The 15624-nt window shown below is 36.2% G+C and overlaps 1 protein-coding gene across 5 annotated transcripts in view; it reads right to left on the bottom strand.

Annotated features, from left to right (window-relative positions):
- Positions 1-1399: 1399 nt before the first annotated feature.
- LOC127844183 (ranBP-type and C3HC4-type zinc finger-containing protein 1-like) overlaps positions 1400-15624 on the bottom strand; it is an 81399-nt gene continuing 67174 nt past the window's right edge. For 3 of the 5 annotated variants that reach the window (XM_052374247.1, XM_052374246.1, XM_052374245.1), the window contains exons 8-14: positions 15416-15592; positions 7487-7671; positions 6013-6124; positions 4418-4610; positions 3592-3722; positions 2829-2927; positions 1400-2072 (exon numbers count right to left, since the gene is read on the bottom strand). In XM_052374247.1, the coding sequence (XP_052230207.1) occupies positions 1992-2072; positions 2829-2927; positions 3592-3722; positions 4418-4610; positions 6013-6124; positions 7487-7671; positions 15416-15592 (978 nt within the window). In that variant the 3' untranslated portion in view covers positions 1400-1991. Of the gene's footprint in view, positions 2073-2828; positions 2928-3591; positions 3723-4417; positions 4611-6012; positions 6125-7486; positions 7672-11612; positions 14151-15415; positions 15593-15624 lie in introns of those variants that run through there. The other 2 variants (XR_008032597.1, XM_052374248.1) reach the window with 2 other exon arrangements.

Here is a 15624-nt window from a genome sequence, read left to right as displayed (position 1 = left end):
ACTTCCGTTTTTATAGTTGTCTTGATGAATTACTTTTTCGAGTTACAAACTCGATACTTTAATATAACTTAAAATACAATTAAACCACTCGTGTTTTTCATGATCTAGTTAATTGAAATACGCTGCTGTCATTAAGGCTAGTTTGGGAGTAAAAAACAAATTAATTAATTATCACCTTTCAATTTAATGCGGCAATCGGCAGACAGGTGTAATAGACTCTATTAGCATCATAAAACTAGTTATTTAATTACCACTCTTTACTTCAGATATGGTAAATATGCGGTAGAAAGATAAATAGTGGTCAGCTAAGATTTTTTATTTTTTTTTCATTTGCTTATCTCTTTATACAACTTAGCGTCCAGTCGCTATTTTGTAGGCAGACGACGATATTAACTGTGTATTCAAAGTATACAGTGTCTGCGCATGGATGACCCAATATTATCTGATAGCTCCTCCCGTTCTCACGTTTCATTCGACAACATCATTTCATGTGTAAGCGAGCTCAATGTTGATGGGCCAGCTACCATGCGCACTTCAATAACAATAAGGTCAAGCGATTTCTCATAATTGGGTACAGACCGGGTTTTGTTTACTGTTCGTATTGCGAACACTTTCATTCAAACAAAGAGACAAATATAGAAAACCAGTCCGATATAAATGGCGGATGTTTTCAATGAAATTTCACTAGATTTTCGCATTTTAACAAATAAGATTTTTATTTATCAAATGGCGAACGACAGCGCGAGCCCTGTTGCACCCCTTTGATGTAATGGTGTAGTTCAAAATGGCTGCCGCGAAGCGAATAACAGCAATTAAGTTGAAAATTTGCACAGGAAAATTTTTGTTCTGTTCTAAACTCGTATATTATACGCACCCCCTACTTGAAGAAAAAATCGGCAGGTAAAAAAGTGTGTATTATATTCGTAGATTTACAGTATCAATTTCAGTATTATCGACAATACTTTGAACTGTTGCCCTTGCCCAATGGCCTCAGAGCAACATTTTAAAGAAAGCCCTCTACTTTGGGGAAATGATTGAAATTCTCAAAATGTTAAAGAAATAGCTTTACAATTTAACAGAATAGGCACTGAATTATTGTGGTATCAATAAAGCCAAAAAACGTTAATTATAATCTAATAAAAAGGATAAAGTCCTGTTAAACAGTCTCCAGTTACATAACTTTTTTTTATTTAACCCTTTGCATGCTGGGTAATTTGTCTTCTGCTAAAATGTCGTCTGCTGAATTTCTAAAATTAGCATTTTCTTCGATTTTTTTCAAAGAATACTATCAGAATAGCAAACAGTTTGGATCCAGATGAGACGCCACGTTCTGTGGCGTCTCATCTGGATCCAAACTGTTTGCAAAGGCCTTCACAACTCGGTTCCCGCACTGTAAGGGTTAACAAAAATGTTTACCTATACTATACAGTTTGGATCATCAAATATTGTTCATCACACAATTCCTTAGCATACACATCACTCATTTTTTTTGTGGCTGTTTCTTTTTTAGAAAGAAAACATGTCATGGTAAATATGCAAACAATTCAAATTGTAATCGAAATGCAGAATAATATTTAAATCAAAATATGAATGAAATTGGTTTCAGTAAATAAATTATGGATAAGTTATCATGATTATAGCTATTAATTTGAGATGAAATTACCAATTAATGAATTAATGTGTGTGTAAATCATGATTAATAATAATAAATACTGATACCTATGACTCGTTCAGCTCAACAAAGTAATTTATCATACAAAATGCAGATAAGTTTTACTATCAAATAAAACAATTTGGCAGTTTTAAATAAAAAATTATAAAAAACACATCAACAAATAAAGCACTAAGAGTTGAGTACAAAAAGTCCATGCAAGAATGTTTTGTAACTATCCAAAGTCCATGCAAGAATGTTCTGTAACAATCAAAAGCCCATAAGAACACTGATCAAAGCAGGGGTTTTTCTCTCCTCATTTTTGAAATTCAGACGTATGTTAATGGCAATTGTTACACATCAGATGGCATAGGATGCCATTCACCCGACATCTACAGCCTCCGGATATGTCTCCATTTCCCTGGATTGAAAAGATACGATTTTACCAATAGTGCTATTTTACTGCCTGACAGAATCGTTCTTCAAATTTAAATTTAAACATGAAGGAAACTAGTTGTGTCACAGACACTGATGTACACAAGTCAAACAAGGATGACACTCTTCCACATAAAAATCATCTTTTTATCTGCACTTATAAAAACAACAAAACTGCCAAAATTCAAATTCGTAGTAGCTGCAATTACTTACTTTTCTATCAGCTAAATGCAGTGGATGTTACATTTTGAGAAAGTTCACCATTCAGTCAAAAAGAAATTTCAATACAATTATATGAGTCGTGTTCTGAGAAAACTGGACATAATGCATGTGTGTAAAGTGTCGTTCCTGTTAAGCCTGTGCAATATGCACAGGCTTTTCAGGGACGACACTTTCCACTTTCATGACATTTTTCGTTTAAATGAAGTCTCTTCTTAGCAAAAATCCAAATTAGGTGGAAAGTGTCGTCCCAGATAAGCCTGTGCAATCTGCACAGGCTAATCTGGGACGACACAATACGCACATGCATTATGTCCAGTTTTCTCAGAACGCGACCTATATTTTATACAGATACAGGGACGAAACTTTTGACTTTTTGGTATTTTGTATTTTTATTAAAAGCAATTCTTTTCTACCCAAATATCCAGTTAAGGCCAAAAGTGTTCTCTGGATTAGCACTGGCTTATCTGGGTAGACACTTTACGCACATGCAAATGTACACATCAAGCTAAAAGTCACTTACCAAGGGCCCCCATCGCGCCTGTTTGGTGACCCAGCAGATCTCAGTCTTGCATATGGAGCACTGGATCCAGTCACACCCCTCCTTCTTCATTACAATCACCTGATCACAGACCATGCATACATACAATATTCATATAACATTATTGTACATTTAATTGACTATTTACTTTTAGGCTGACTCTTTCTTACATTAAACTTGCTGATTTTTCTTGCAATGAAGAACACAATTTTCATGTCACGAGTTCAATAGTTTTTGCACAATTAAAAATCGAAATCATTGCAACAATAAAACCCTAAGTTCATACACCCCAATATTACGATCATAATATTATTACGGTACTTCAATAACAAATTTAGCATTTACCAATTTATGCAAGTGTCATGGTGAGGATTGGTTTTATTACAATAAGAAGAATGACTTCTTCAAATCTTCAAAACTTCTTTGAATCTTCAAATCACTCTTCAATATGGCCCTTAAACCCTTTCCCACTCAGAAGCAGAGTAAAAAAGTCTTTGTGCAAACAGCATAAAACCAGAACAACCGGCAAGTAACTGGCAGTCTGTTCAGGTTTTATGCTGATTACTACTCATCAGTACCCAAGGATTGGAGATGAAGCCTTAAAAACTTGAATCTACATGTAGTAAGAAAGGTCTTCAATAAAATATAACTTTCTAAGGGACTACAAATACCGTATGTGAAAATATGGAACTAAGTGGTAAAGGGTTAAACTAAACCGTATTAAGTTCAAGACCAATTGTTTAACCTTGCATTTGGGGCAATTCATGGCTTCCCCGTCATCCAGCATTTTTCGGATCATAATCTGTGTTTGATTGGCTGCCTGGTCATTGGAGGATCGCGCCTTCAAGTCGTCCTGGTACTGGCGACAGTTCATGCCTGAGGGGAGAAACAATCGGTCCGTCGGTATTCATAATCCGAAAGGGTAAAGTTTTTTAAGGGTAATTTTTTTTTAGAATTTTAACAGCCATGTTATGCTAGCAGTTGATTATATTCGTTGGAATGCATGCAGACCATGTTTAAATGCGCAATAATTATAATTGTTAAAGTATTAGCACTCAACAATTGTTTTTTCCCCTTATAATCATGGTATTAAGTGTTATCACTCAACTTGTTCTCTAAAGAATGCCTTTAGTAATGTATATTGTTCCCATTCAAACCCTGAACAAAACACTTTGAGACTATTCTATATCGCAATACCAATAAGGATAATATCATCACAAAAAGGGAGACAATTGACATATTTTCATTTCATTAGCACATATGAAAATATTGACTCCCTGTTCTTTCATTAGAAAAAATCTCATACTTTGAACAACGAAATATGAGCAGCATCAATAAAAAATTGGCCTCATGCAATATGCATCCAGAATAGCTTCGGACCAGACGGCACAATACAGCAGTCTAGTCAGGGGCTATGCTGTCTGTTTTTAAGTAATGCAAGATTTCCTTGTCTCTTTAGTGGCCAGTGACGCCCATGACTAGACCATGTGGATGCACAGGCTGGTCTGGAGCTTAGCTGGCTGCATATAGCCAAAGAAACATTCTTTAAAGTATGTCACAAAAACTGTTACCTGTATGAATGGCCTTGCAAGTCAAGCAATTCTCCTTCGTGCACACAGGGCAGACAAAGAAGTTGACAAGATCTTCATAGATACACCAGCCTGCGCAGTCTGTAGTCTTGCAGTGAAAGCTGTTGTCAGCCTGACTTTCTGCAGTTGTAAGGCTGCGCGCAAGGTATTTGGCATATTGCTCTGGTGATACCAGCTGAGGAAAATGGCAGTGTCATTATGTTGGAGGTGGTAGTAATGACAAATTTTTCAGAGTGATAATTATGAATTTTATTCTAGACCATGCAGCAAATATTCTGTGCATGCTATACAAAAAGTTATGCATTATTTTGACCAAGGCCTTAAATCTAATAGAAAAGATCTACTATTACAGTGTGTACATAAACCATTACAATGATTGTTCAAAACCATCATTTTATACAATAAAAATATACATTTTATGCCAGGTTATGCGAAAATGGGCTTTATGTGTTAAGCACACATATTGCATAAGACCTATTTTTACATGATGCCATTCACATGAGGAAAGCAAACATGTTGTTCCATTGGTTGAATTTCCATACATAATTGGACAAGGAATCAATGAAATATCTCATCAATTATCCATTTTGCCAGCCTTATGCCCCACGGTCAATCAAGAAGCAAGGTATTTCCTACGATGGTTTTTGTAAACCCTTTACCACTTAGATATGTATTTTGACACATTCGTAGTCCTTTAAAAAGTAACATTTAATTCAATACCTTTCTTACTAAATTCAAGTTTTTAAGGCTTCATTTCCAACCCTAAGTTACTAATTTTACAATTATTAGTTTATATTGATTAAAATACCACGACTGGTATATTACATTACTTGAAAAAAGTTGTTAAGTTTTCATATTTTCAGTATATTCGGTAATAAATTTTACTGAGTATGTCTACCAGGTAACTACCCAAGTTAACTATTAATAACGCCAGTAGATTGATCATCATCGTCACGAGGTAAACCCAGGAATGCAAATTGTGCATGCTTAGTGAATTGTATATATTTTATATATAAAATGATCAATCTACTTGCGTTATTTATAGTGTGTATATCATTATCTCACCTATTTTCGCGATGTTCTTTCGATTTCACATCGCAAAATTTTGTTAACTAATATACTGAAAATATGAACTTTTTTCAAGTAATGTAATATAACAGTCGTGATATTTTTATTGATATAAACTTATGATTGTACAAAAATACGGTATTTTACAACTTTTCTTTTCTTCGTTGTCGTGGTTGACAGTCCCTTTAAGAACGGTCTGTAATTAAATTTCATTTTCTAAGCAACAACAAATGTATCAAAGTGCGTATCTGAGTGGTAAAGGTTAACCCATCTATGCCAAGCGTCTAGAAAAAAGGCCTTGGCAAACAGCGTAGACCCAGATGAGACGCCGCATCATGTGGCGTCTCATCTGGGTCTGTGCTGTTTGCTTAAAGGAATTTCTGTAAGATATATTCTAAATATAGAAATAAATATACTAGACATCCCTAATTTTGGAAATAAATTGATCCAATTTAGAAGGATGGGAGAGTCCACTAGGCATAAATGGGTTAAGTTTATGGCACACTCACCCCCTTGACCTCTCTGTCCTGTAGCACACCCGGGCAGCTGAACCTCTCGTCCTGGTATGGGCAGCGCAGTACAGGCTCCTCGTTGTATAGCACTGCATCCGCCAAACAATTTCTGCACAAAAATTAGGTTTAATAGATAACTTTGTTTTATGAGGTCGCCATGGTGTAATGGATATGGTGCCCGCCTAGCAACTGGGAGGTTACGGGTTCGATCCTCACTGTTGGAGCGTTCTTCAGATCTCCCCCAAAGACACCAAGTACCGGATCTAGGCCCAGGAAACAGACTCGAGTGCAGTTATATAAGCCTTAGGCTTTCGATGCAATTGAGCTCAAATAAATAGGTTTAAACTAAACTAACTTTGTTTTAATTTCATTGATTATTGGTCAATTAACAATGCTTTAACATTTTGGTTCCTGGGAAATAGTGTCAGGGCTTATATTAAGTTGTTTAGTAGCCTTGCATCAAATCAACAAACAGTTGCAAATTGGCAAATTATGTTTAAATTCAACAAATATTTCAAGTCTAATTGGATCCGTAAAATATTTTCTGCAAACGAAAAGAGCAATAAGTTTTTTCTTTGCTCTGGTTTTGAGATGTTAATTGGGTACTTTAACAATACCTATTTTGTTTATTGTCTACATAATGATGAGCAATTATCATATTATTTATTGTGCTCAGTGATCCATAAAGAAACAACGGCATAACTAAGCAGAAAGTACTTCTCAGAGATTTTGTGTGTGAATGGCTGATAACCTTATTTTCTATGATTGTCTTGTTTAGCTGAACGTTGTTATAAAAGTTTAACATATTGTATTTACCAAATTTTTTGTTCATTTATTATATATTTACTGCGCATGTTCACATGAAATGGCTCATATATGAAGCTTAAATTCCAGTACCTAATATTTTCAAGATAACTTTTATAGATATTTGTGACAAACTTTACATATACCCCTGCACCGTTTTATTACAGGCATAGCAGCCATGCCTATGGCAATGTTCAAAGAAACAAAACACAGGAAAAGGTTGATACTTGCACATACAAATAATGTCTTTCTCATACACACTTCATGGTAATGATATATTTCAAGTTTTAATCAAATCTATTCAGAAATGAACAAGTATTTTCTCCTCAAACGTAAACTATTGTGAAATGAACAAGGAGTTTCTCCACAAACAAATAATCTATTTTATGACAGCCATGCCCATTATATAAATGAAGCTGAAGTCACATAATTATATTATCCGAAATAAGTTCACTGAAGGAGCTAGATAGAACATGGCGTCTTGCACATATACATTTCATGGTGATGCCATATTTTAAGTTTCAAATTAATCACTTGAGAAATGTAGAAGTAGCTCACTCTACTAAAGCATGTTAACATCAGGAGAAAATTACAGCATCTCCCACAACACAATCATTAAAAGACTCTACGGCGGTCACTTTATGATATTGACCAGATTGCTGCCTACCTACAAAACGAATGCAGACATTCTCTGAGCACCACGCCATCCCGTACATCAATATCCTCGAAGCAAATCGCACACGTGAAGACCTCGTTGTTAGAGATCAGGTTCTCATTGGTGTCCATCTCCCGTAGGTGCTGGAAGTTCTGCATCTGCTCTGCTAGATGGGCCTGACGCTCCCGCTCCTGGGCCTACGAGAGGCAGAAAAACATCCAAGTTTGGTTGGGGTTACATGAACACATCAGCCTTGTTCTGGGAAAACTGGTCTTAACCCTTTGCATGCTGGGAAATTTGTCTTCTGTTAAAATGTCGTCTGCTGAATTTATAAAATTAGCAGTTTCGATTTTTTTCAAAGAATACTATCAGAATAGCAAACAGTTTGGATCCTGATGAGACGCCACGTTTTGTGGCGTCTTATCTGGATCCAAACTGTTTGCAAAGGCCTTCAAAATTCGGTTCTAAGCACTGAAAGACTTAAAAATGTGCGCAAGTCATCACAGATTAGGGATGAAACTTTCTGCTTTTATGGAACAACAAATTTTGCTTTTCTAGGAAATGACATCTAAACGAAAATCCAATTTAGGAGGAAAAAGGTTTCTATCCATCCATTCATCCATCCATCTATCGATCTATCTTTCTATCAATTGATCAATAGATAAATAGATAAATAGATATAGCTAACTAAGTTACTATTACAAAAAGCAAGGTGTTCAAAGGCCTTAGATTATAAAAAATAATTAAACTATAGAGTTGTTAAACTTTGTCTTTGGGGTCATTATAATATGGGGAACTTTAACCAGCCTTTTTGTATGTTTATGCAAATTTCTGTGTATGAAAAGGCCCTTTATTTCAAACTAGATTTACCAAACTTAGCATATTTTAATTTCAGTAGGAGCATTATTTTTTAAAGTTTGAATGAAATCTCTCAAGCTACTCTTGAGACTTTAACATAAAGACAAACTATGAATTAAGTGTTTTATGTAAAAGAAGACTATTGCCAAGCAATAAAAGTCCCCTACCGGCTCCACCATTGTCAGAAATTCCACCATTGTCAGAATATTTTGTTGTTGTTGCCATAGCAACCAGAATTTTTGATGTAGGAACAAAATGAAATGACGTGCATAATGTCCATATTGCCATCTATCCATGTTTCAAGTTTCATGAAAAAATATGAAGAACTTTTAAAGTTATTGCAGGACCCAGAAAACCACCATTTTCAGCAGTAATTCTAGTTTATTTGTTGCCATAGCAACCAGAATTTTTGACGAAGGAACAAAATGAAATGATGTGCACAATGTCCATATTGCCATCTATCCATGTTTCAAGTTTCATGAAAAAATATGAAGAACTTTTAAAGTTATCGCATGATCTAGAAAACCACCATTGTCAGAAGTATTTCTAGTTTATTTGTTGCCATAGCAACCACAATTTTTGACGTAGGAACAAAATGAAATGACGTGCATAATGTCCATATTGCCATCTATCCATGTTTCAATTAAGATGAAAAAATATGAAGAACTTTTAAAGTTATCGCAGGATCCAAAAAACCACCATTTCCAGCAGTATTTCTAGTCTATTTGTTGCCATAGCAACCAGAATTTTTGACGTAGGAACAAAATGAAATGACGTGCATAATGTTCATATTCTATCCATGTTTCAAGTTTCATGAACAAATATAAAGAACTTTAAAAGTTATTGCAGGATCCAGAAAAAAGTGACAGACTCACAGACTGACGGACTTACGGACGATGAGAGCGCAAACTATAAGTCCCCTCCGGTGAAAGCGGTAGGGCACTAATTAAAATGGGCTCTAATGTTAACAAATTTCCCACAAGAGTTACCAAACTCTGCCTATGGTGTCATTTTAATATGGAGAATATTTATTTTAAGTTTTAATCAAATCCCTCAAGCCCTTCCAAGGAAAGTAGGATACCGAAAATTTTCAACCAGAATCCACCAGTGTAAGGACAATGAAGCTTGCCATCTTTTTTAAAGAGGTAAAAAGAAAACATATAGAATAGTATTATACAAAAACATATATCTGGCAAATTCATTAAAAGTTTTTAAATCACAGCAGTTTTTCCTGGAAGGTCGGGAAGTCATTTTACTAAGAAAACATTTTAGATGCATGGGGGGGGGGGGTGAAAGTGGAAGATGCAGGAAAAGCCCAGTTCCCGAGACACCCCTTGGTCACTTATTCAGAAGCATGGAGCCGAGTTTGAGGTACTACAATATTTATACAACATACTTCTAGTATGTTGCATAAGACAAACTGGAAACGTGACTAGCACCCCAAGTCCTCATTTTTATACATCAGTGTCAACCAGTTTGTTGTTGATTTCACCTTTTTCTATAACTGATCTGACAAATCACAGGAACTTTCCAAAGGCATGTCCAGATACATATGGGCCGTGCTCTGCGAAAAAGGGGTTTAATTCATGTGTGTAAAGATTTCTGCTTGTTTGATATTTTTTGTTTCAAGAAAGTCTCTTCTTAGCAAAAATCTCTTTAGGCAGAAAGTGGTATCTAATTAGCCTGAGCAGACTTCACAGGCTAAATGGGAACAGCACTTTACGCACATGCATTAAACCCCTTTTTCACAGAGCACTGCTCATTCTGTTTACCAGTCAATCAGGTTATGTGTAATACACTTGCTTCTCCAGTTGGTCTTCAGCATCTACCAAGCCAACATGAAGACCATAGTTCAAAGTGCTTATTACAGCAATAACAGAGACGAGCTCTGACATTTGGATGTCATGACTTAGACATACCTCCTACTTTTGTCAATCTGACACACACTAAGCGCATTATGCTAGTTTTACCTTCTGTATTTCACAACAGGATCAACAGTTATTTGTGTTTTGCCATGACATAGTGGATATGGTGTCCGCCTAGTGACCTGGAGTTCACGGGTTCGATCCCCACTGTGGGAGCGCTCTTTAAACTCCCCTAAAGACATCAAGTACTGGTTCTAGGCCAAGGAAACAGAATCGAGAGCATTTCAATAAGCCTGAGGCTTTCGATGCAATCAAGCTAAATAAATAGGTTTAAACTAACAGTTATTTAGAGTCGTGTAAGCTTCTGACCAATGATATAATTTTCCTGGCAATTGACAGGCACAATACAGATGCAGTTATGGTTGTTACTTAACCCTTTCCCACACAGAGCCAGAGTGGAAATAGCTATGTGCAAACAGCATAAAACCAGAACAGCCTGTGAGTAACTCGCAGTCTGTTCAGGTTTTATGCTTTTTGCTGCTCATCAGTATCTAATGTTTGGAGATGAAGCCTTAACAAATTGAATCTATTAAGAAAGGTCTTCAATTAAATATAACTTAACAAGGGACAAAATTGTCACAAAACCAGGTTTTCATTGTGAAAAAAAAATCTGATAAAGGGAGAAAACTCAAACTGAACTTTTGAAATGACCAAAAAAAATTAACCCCCTTTGGAATTTTTTTTTTTTTTTAATCTATTTTTAGTCGTGGCGACCTTGACATTGGAGATATTGACGTGATTCTTTCGTGGGACACACCGTCCCATGATGGTGAACAAATGTGCCAAATGATTTTAAAATCTCACAATGAATGACATAGTTAAGGCCAGGACAAGCTCATTTATGGCCATTTTTGACCTTTGAACTCAAAGTGTGACCTTGACCTTGGAGATATCGACGTAATTATTTCGCGCGACACACCGTCCAATGATGGTGAACAAATGTGCCAAATGATTTTAAAATCTGACGATGAACGACATAGTTATGGCTCGGACAAGCTCATTTATGGCCATTTTTGACCTTTGAACTCAAAGTGTGACCTTGACCTTGGAGATATTGACGTAATTATTTCGCGCGACACACCGTCCAATGATGGTGAACAAATGTGCCAAATGATTTTAAAATCTGACAATGAACGACATAGTTATGGCCCGGACAAGCTTATTCCGCCAGCCCGCCAGCCAGCCAGCCAGCCCGCCAGCCAGCCAGCCAGCCAGCCAGCCAGCCCGCCCGCATTCGCCAATCTAATAACCAGTTTTTTCCTTCGGAAAACCTGGTTAATAAGGCACTACAAATGCGTGACAGTATATGTATCTAAGTGGTAAAGGGTTTACACAAAAATGAACAACCAGGTGTATCCCATGTACTTTGTTTTATTTCTAAGCTTTACAAAACATTGAATCATGAACCGGATTACCACAAAATACTTTAAAGCATCACAGACTTCATTGTAAATCGGAAAAATACAATATAGGACATTGAACAAAGCTCATAGCAATACTGGTATGCAAGCATAAACAGTCTGCATTTTATAAGTAATGTGTAGAAAATTCATTTCTTGAGGCAATTTGTTTTAAGACTTTCATTTGTCATTTAACATCTCAACAGGGAAAACAAAGACACATTAATGCAACATAAAAAGCAATTTTTATAAAATGTTATTAAAGTTTCATCAATAACTTTATAGTTAAGAAACTTTCATGGGCAACAGATTAATGCTCAAAGGAACCAAGAAATAATTCAACACTGTGAACAACAAGGCCTTAATGTAATTTCTAATTCAAGTTTATTAAAAATGAAAGACCACATAAAGAAACATACAATATCAAACATTAACTTAGTGATTTCCTTAATGTCTCATTGAATAAATTTACTTAAATTGAATTACTGTGAAAAATGACATAATCTCAAATAGCTGCACATAACAGTCACTAGAAAAATGTCAATGTCCTTGTTAATTGAAATGCTATTTATCAAGAGTGCATTGTCACAAAGATACAATTGTCAATACAGTTTTATAATGTAAATATTGGACAAAGCCCCCCATGAATTTTCTTGTTTTAACTTTGATCTTCAATAGCAGCATTGACTGTGGAAAAGGAGATGGTTCTTGTGCATGAAATTATGTCATATCATGCAGATCACTTTAATTTAGTAAGTTAAAAATATCTAAATGTGAAATGGCAGCCAGTTGCCAAGCAAATTATAACAAGAAACCTTCGGAGATGGGTGATGCTCCCCAAAGTTTTTTTTGGTCACAATATTGCACTATATATTCAGATAAAAGGAAACGTCTTCAGGGCACAGTAGTTGGGGGGACAAGAATTTTTTTTAGAAAATTTCAAAGGGCCATAACTCTGTGAAAAATTATCAGACCAGAACCCGCTGATAATATGCACATCTCCTCTTGGTAGTGAAGCTTCCCATAAAGTTTCATTGAATTCCAGTCATTAGTTGCTGTGAAATAGCCTGGACAAGAATTGCACTATATGTACAGTTAATAAAAAAATTCAAAGGGCCATAACTCTGTGAAAAATCATCCGACCAGAACCCGCTGATAATCTGCACATCTCCTCTTGATAGTGAAGCTTCCCATAAAGTTTATTGAATTCCGGTCATAAGTTGCTGAGAAATAGCCCGGACAAGAATTGCACTATATGTAGTTAATGGAAAATTTCAAAGGGCCATAACTCTGTGAAAAATCATCCGACCAGAACCCGCTGATAATATGAACATCTCCTCTTGGTAGTGAAGCTTCCCATAAAGTTTCATTGAATTCCGGTCATTAGTTGCTGAGAAATAGCCCCGACAAAAATTGTGCATGAACAGAAACACGGACGGACAAGGCGGCGACTATATGCTCCCCTCAAAATAAATTTTGGGGGAGCATAAAAATTGATGGATGAATTATAAAAACATAATGTTTTGAGCATTCACGGAATACCATGATGTCTCCTTATTTAAAAACCATTTGGCAAGTTATGTTAATTTACCCAAAGAATAATGAAGTTAATGTTAGATCAAGAAGCATCATGTCCATATAAGATCTCTTTGACCTAAAAGTGAGACCTTGATATTTGAGCTAGGGATAGAGGTTTTGTGCATGACAAAGTAATTTCCACACGATGAACATTTAAGGCCAGTTATTATCAAATTGCCACAAAAAAGATGAAGAAACAAGCTGATTAAGCTTTATTTGACCTTTGATATAACCTTGACCTTTGACCTATAAATTTTACCTTGACCTTTGACCTAGTCAGAAGCCTAGTCTGCAATGCTGTTTCCACATGGTGATTCTTTGTATTAAATTATTTCAATATTTTATAACAACCGACAAAAGTCCCAATAAGCTGTTCAACGGCCATATTTAACCTTTAAATGTGGTCTTGTCTTTTGAGCAACTCAGACCGGAATGCATCTGAAAATCTGCCTCCACATGGTAAACTTTTATTGAAAATTATTCCAAACAATCTTGCATAAAGCGACATATACAGACAGGCTTGACAAATAAAACACAACAATTCTACTGAATTCTATCAATAATATAATAAAAATATCACTGTTCTTATATTAAAGTCAACTGAAATTGCCAAAAACATGACTTGTGCAATAGCTTCAACAAAATTGACCAGTTATACTCAAACCCAACTAAGATGTGTTAATTTCAGCTTGAATCTTCCAAAACTGATAAAGTAAGAAGGTCATCATCATCAGGAAGGTATTCGACCCCGCCAAAAACGTGACCATGAGCATTTGACCTTTCAGCCACATTCCCTGGACCCACTGAATGTTTATTATTTTTAAGGGTGTCTTGGAGGGCGTCGTGAAACTTAAGGAGATTAGCTAGGTCACGTTCGGACTTGGCGTCATATGGTCTCTCCTGGATGGGCCGAACCTGCAACACAGGAGAGATCATGTGACTTGCCTGGCGTGTCCATGGCAACTGATTTGTTTTGATAAGGTGAATAGAAGTACTTTGTATAGAATATCATTGTACCAGGATTTTGGCTAAAATTCTAAAAAAAGCTGTCAAAGGACATTGGACTTTTTTAGTATCATCAATATTTAAACAGCCAACACCCTGGGTATCGACAATATTTTATGAGTTAGGGAAGTTACCTTGTACAAGTACGACTACACTTTTAAATCAGAACAACACTTGGCAAAACTACTGGTTCATTAAGCTGAGTAAGGTAATCTAATGCAGAAAGTACGCTGGCAAAATAACACGATAATTATTTTCAGGACAATACTTCACAATAAACTGGTAATGGAGTACAGATTTGTTTCATAATTCATATTTTTCTAAGCCCAATTTAACCTTAAAAATCTTGAGATTTAAGCCAAGGAATGAAGAACAAATTTTAATTGGTCTTTACAACTTCTCTTTACATTATTCTTCATTAAGATTGATTTGTTAACAACATAATTGTAAGGTTAGCATCATTGATAGACTTAATATATTCAAACTCTGACATATTTTTTCCTAGGCCTGAGTTTTGAATGCAAGGTCACTTCTCGGTTTTATAATGAGCCACCTGCCTGGTTTGTCATGTACCCATCTACCTGGTTTGTCATGTACCCATCTACCTGGTTTGTCATGTACCCAACTACCTGTTCTGTGATGTACTTATTCAATTGGTTTTTTATGCACCCATCTACCTGGTTTGTGATGCACTCATCTACCTGGTCTGTGATATACCCAAATACCTGGTTTGTGATGTACCCATCTATCTATTTGATTTGTGATGTACCTATCTACCAGGTCTGTGATGTACCCATCTACCTGGTCTGTGATGTACCCATCTACCTGGTTTGTGATGTACCCATCCACCTAGTTTATGATGTATCCATCTACCTAGTTTGTTATTTACCCATCTTCCTGGTTTGTGATGTATCCATCTACCTGGTTTGTGATGTACCCATCTACCTGGTTTGTGATGTACCCATCTACCTGGCATGTAATGTACCCAAATACCTGGTTTGTGATGTACCCATCTACCTGGCATGTTATGTACCCAAATACCTGGTTTGTGATGTACCCATCTACCTGGCTTGTAATGTACCCAAATACCTGGTTTGTGATGTACCCATCTACCTGGCTTGTAATGTACCCATCTACCTGGTTTATAGAAGTTGTCTAGTTGACACATTACCCACCTGCCTGGTTTGTTGCTCGAGTAATTCTTCTTCATCCTGTCTCAGCCGTTCTGCCTCCGTCATCACATAGTCTGCGGGTATCACGTAGTCGGCAGGTCGTGGAGCCGAACACAACTCGCAGCCAGGGCGCGTTGGCTGATTGATGAACGTACAGGCAGTACAGGACCAACCTTGCACCTACAACATGCAGATAACACAGCATTTTAGTT

Source organism: Dreissena polymorpha, chromosome 9 (assembly GCF_020536995.1).
Source record: "Dreissena polymorpha isolate Duluth1 chromosome 9, UMN_Dpol_1.0, whole genome shotgun sequence".
Taxonomy (NCBI): domain Eukaryota; kingdom Metazoa; phylum Mollusca; class Bivalvia; order Myida; family Dreissenidae; genus Dreissena; species Dreissena polymorpha.
This window is presented reverse-complemented; position numbering and strand designations above follow the sequence as displayed.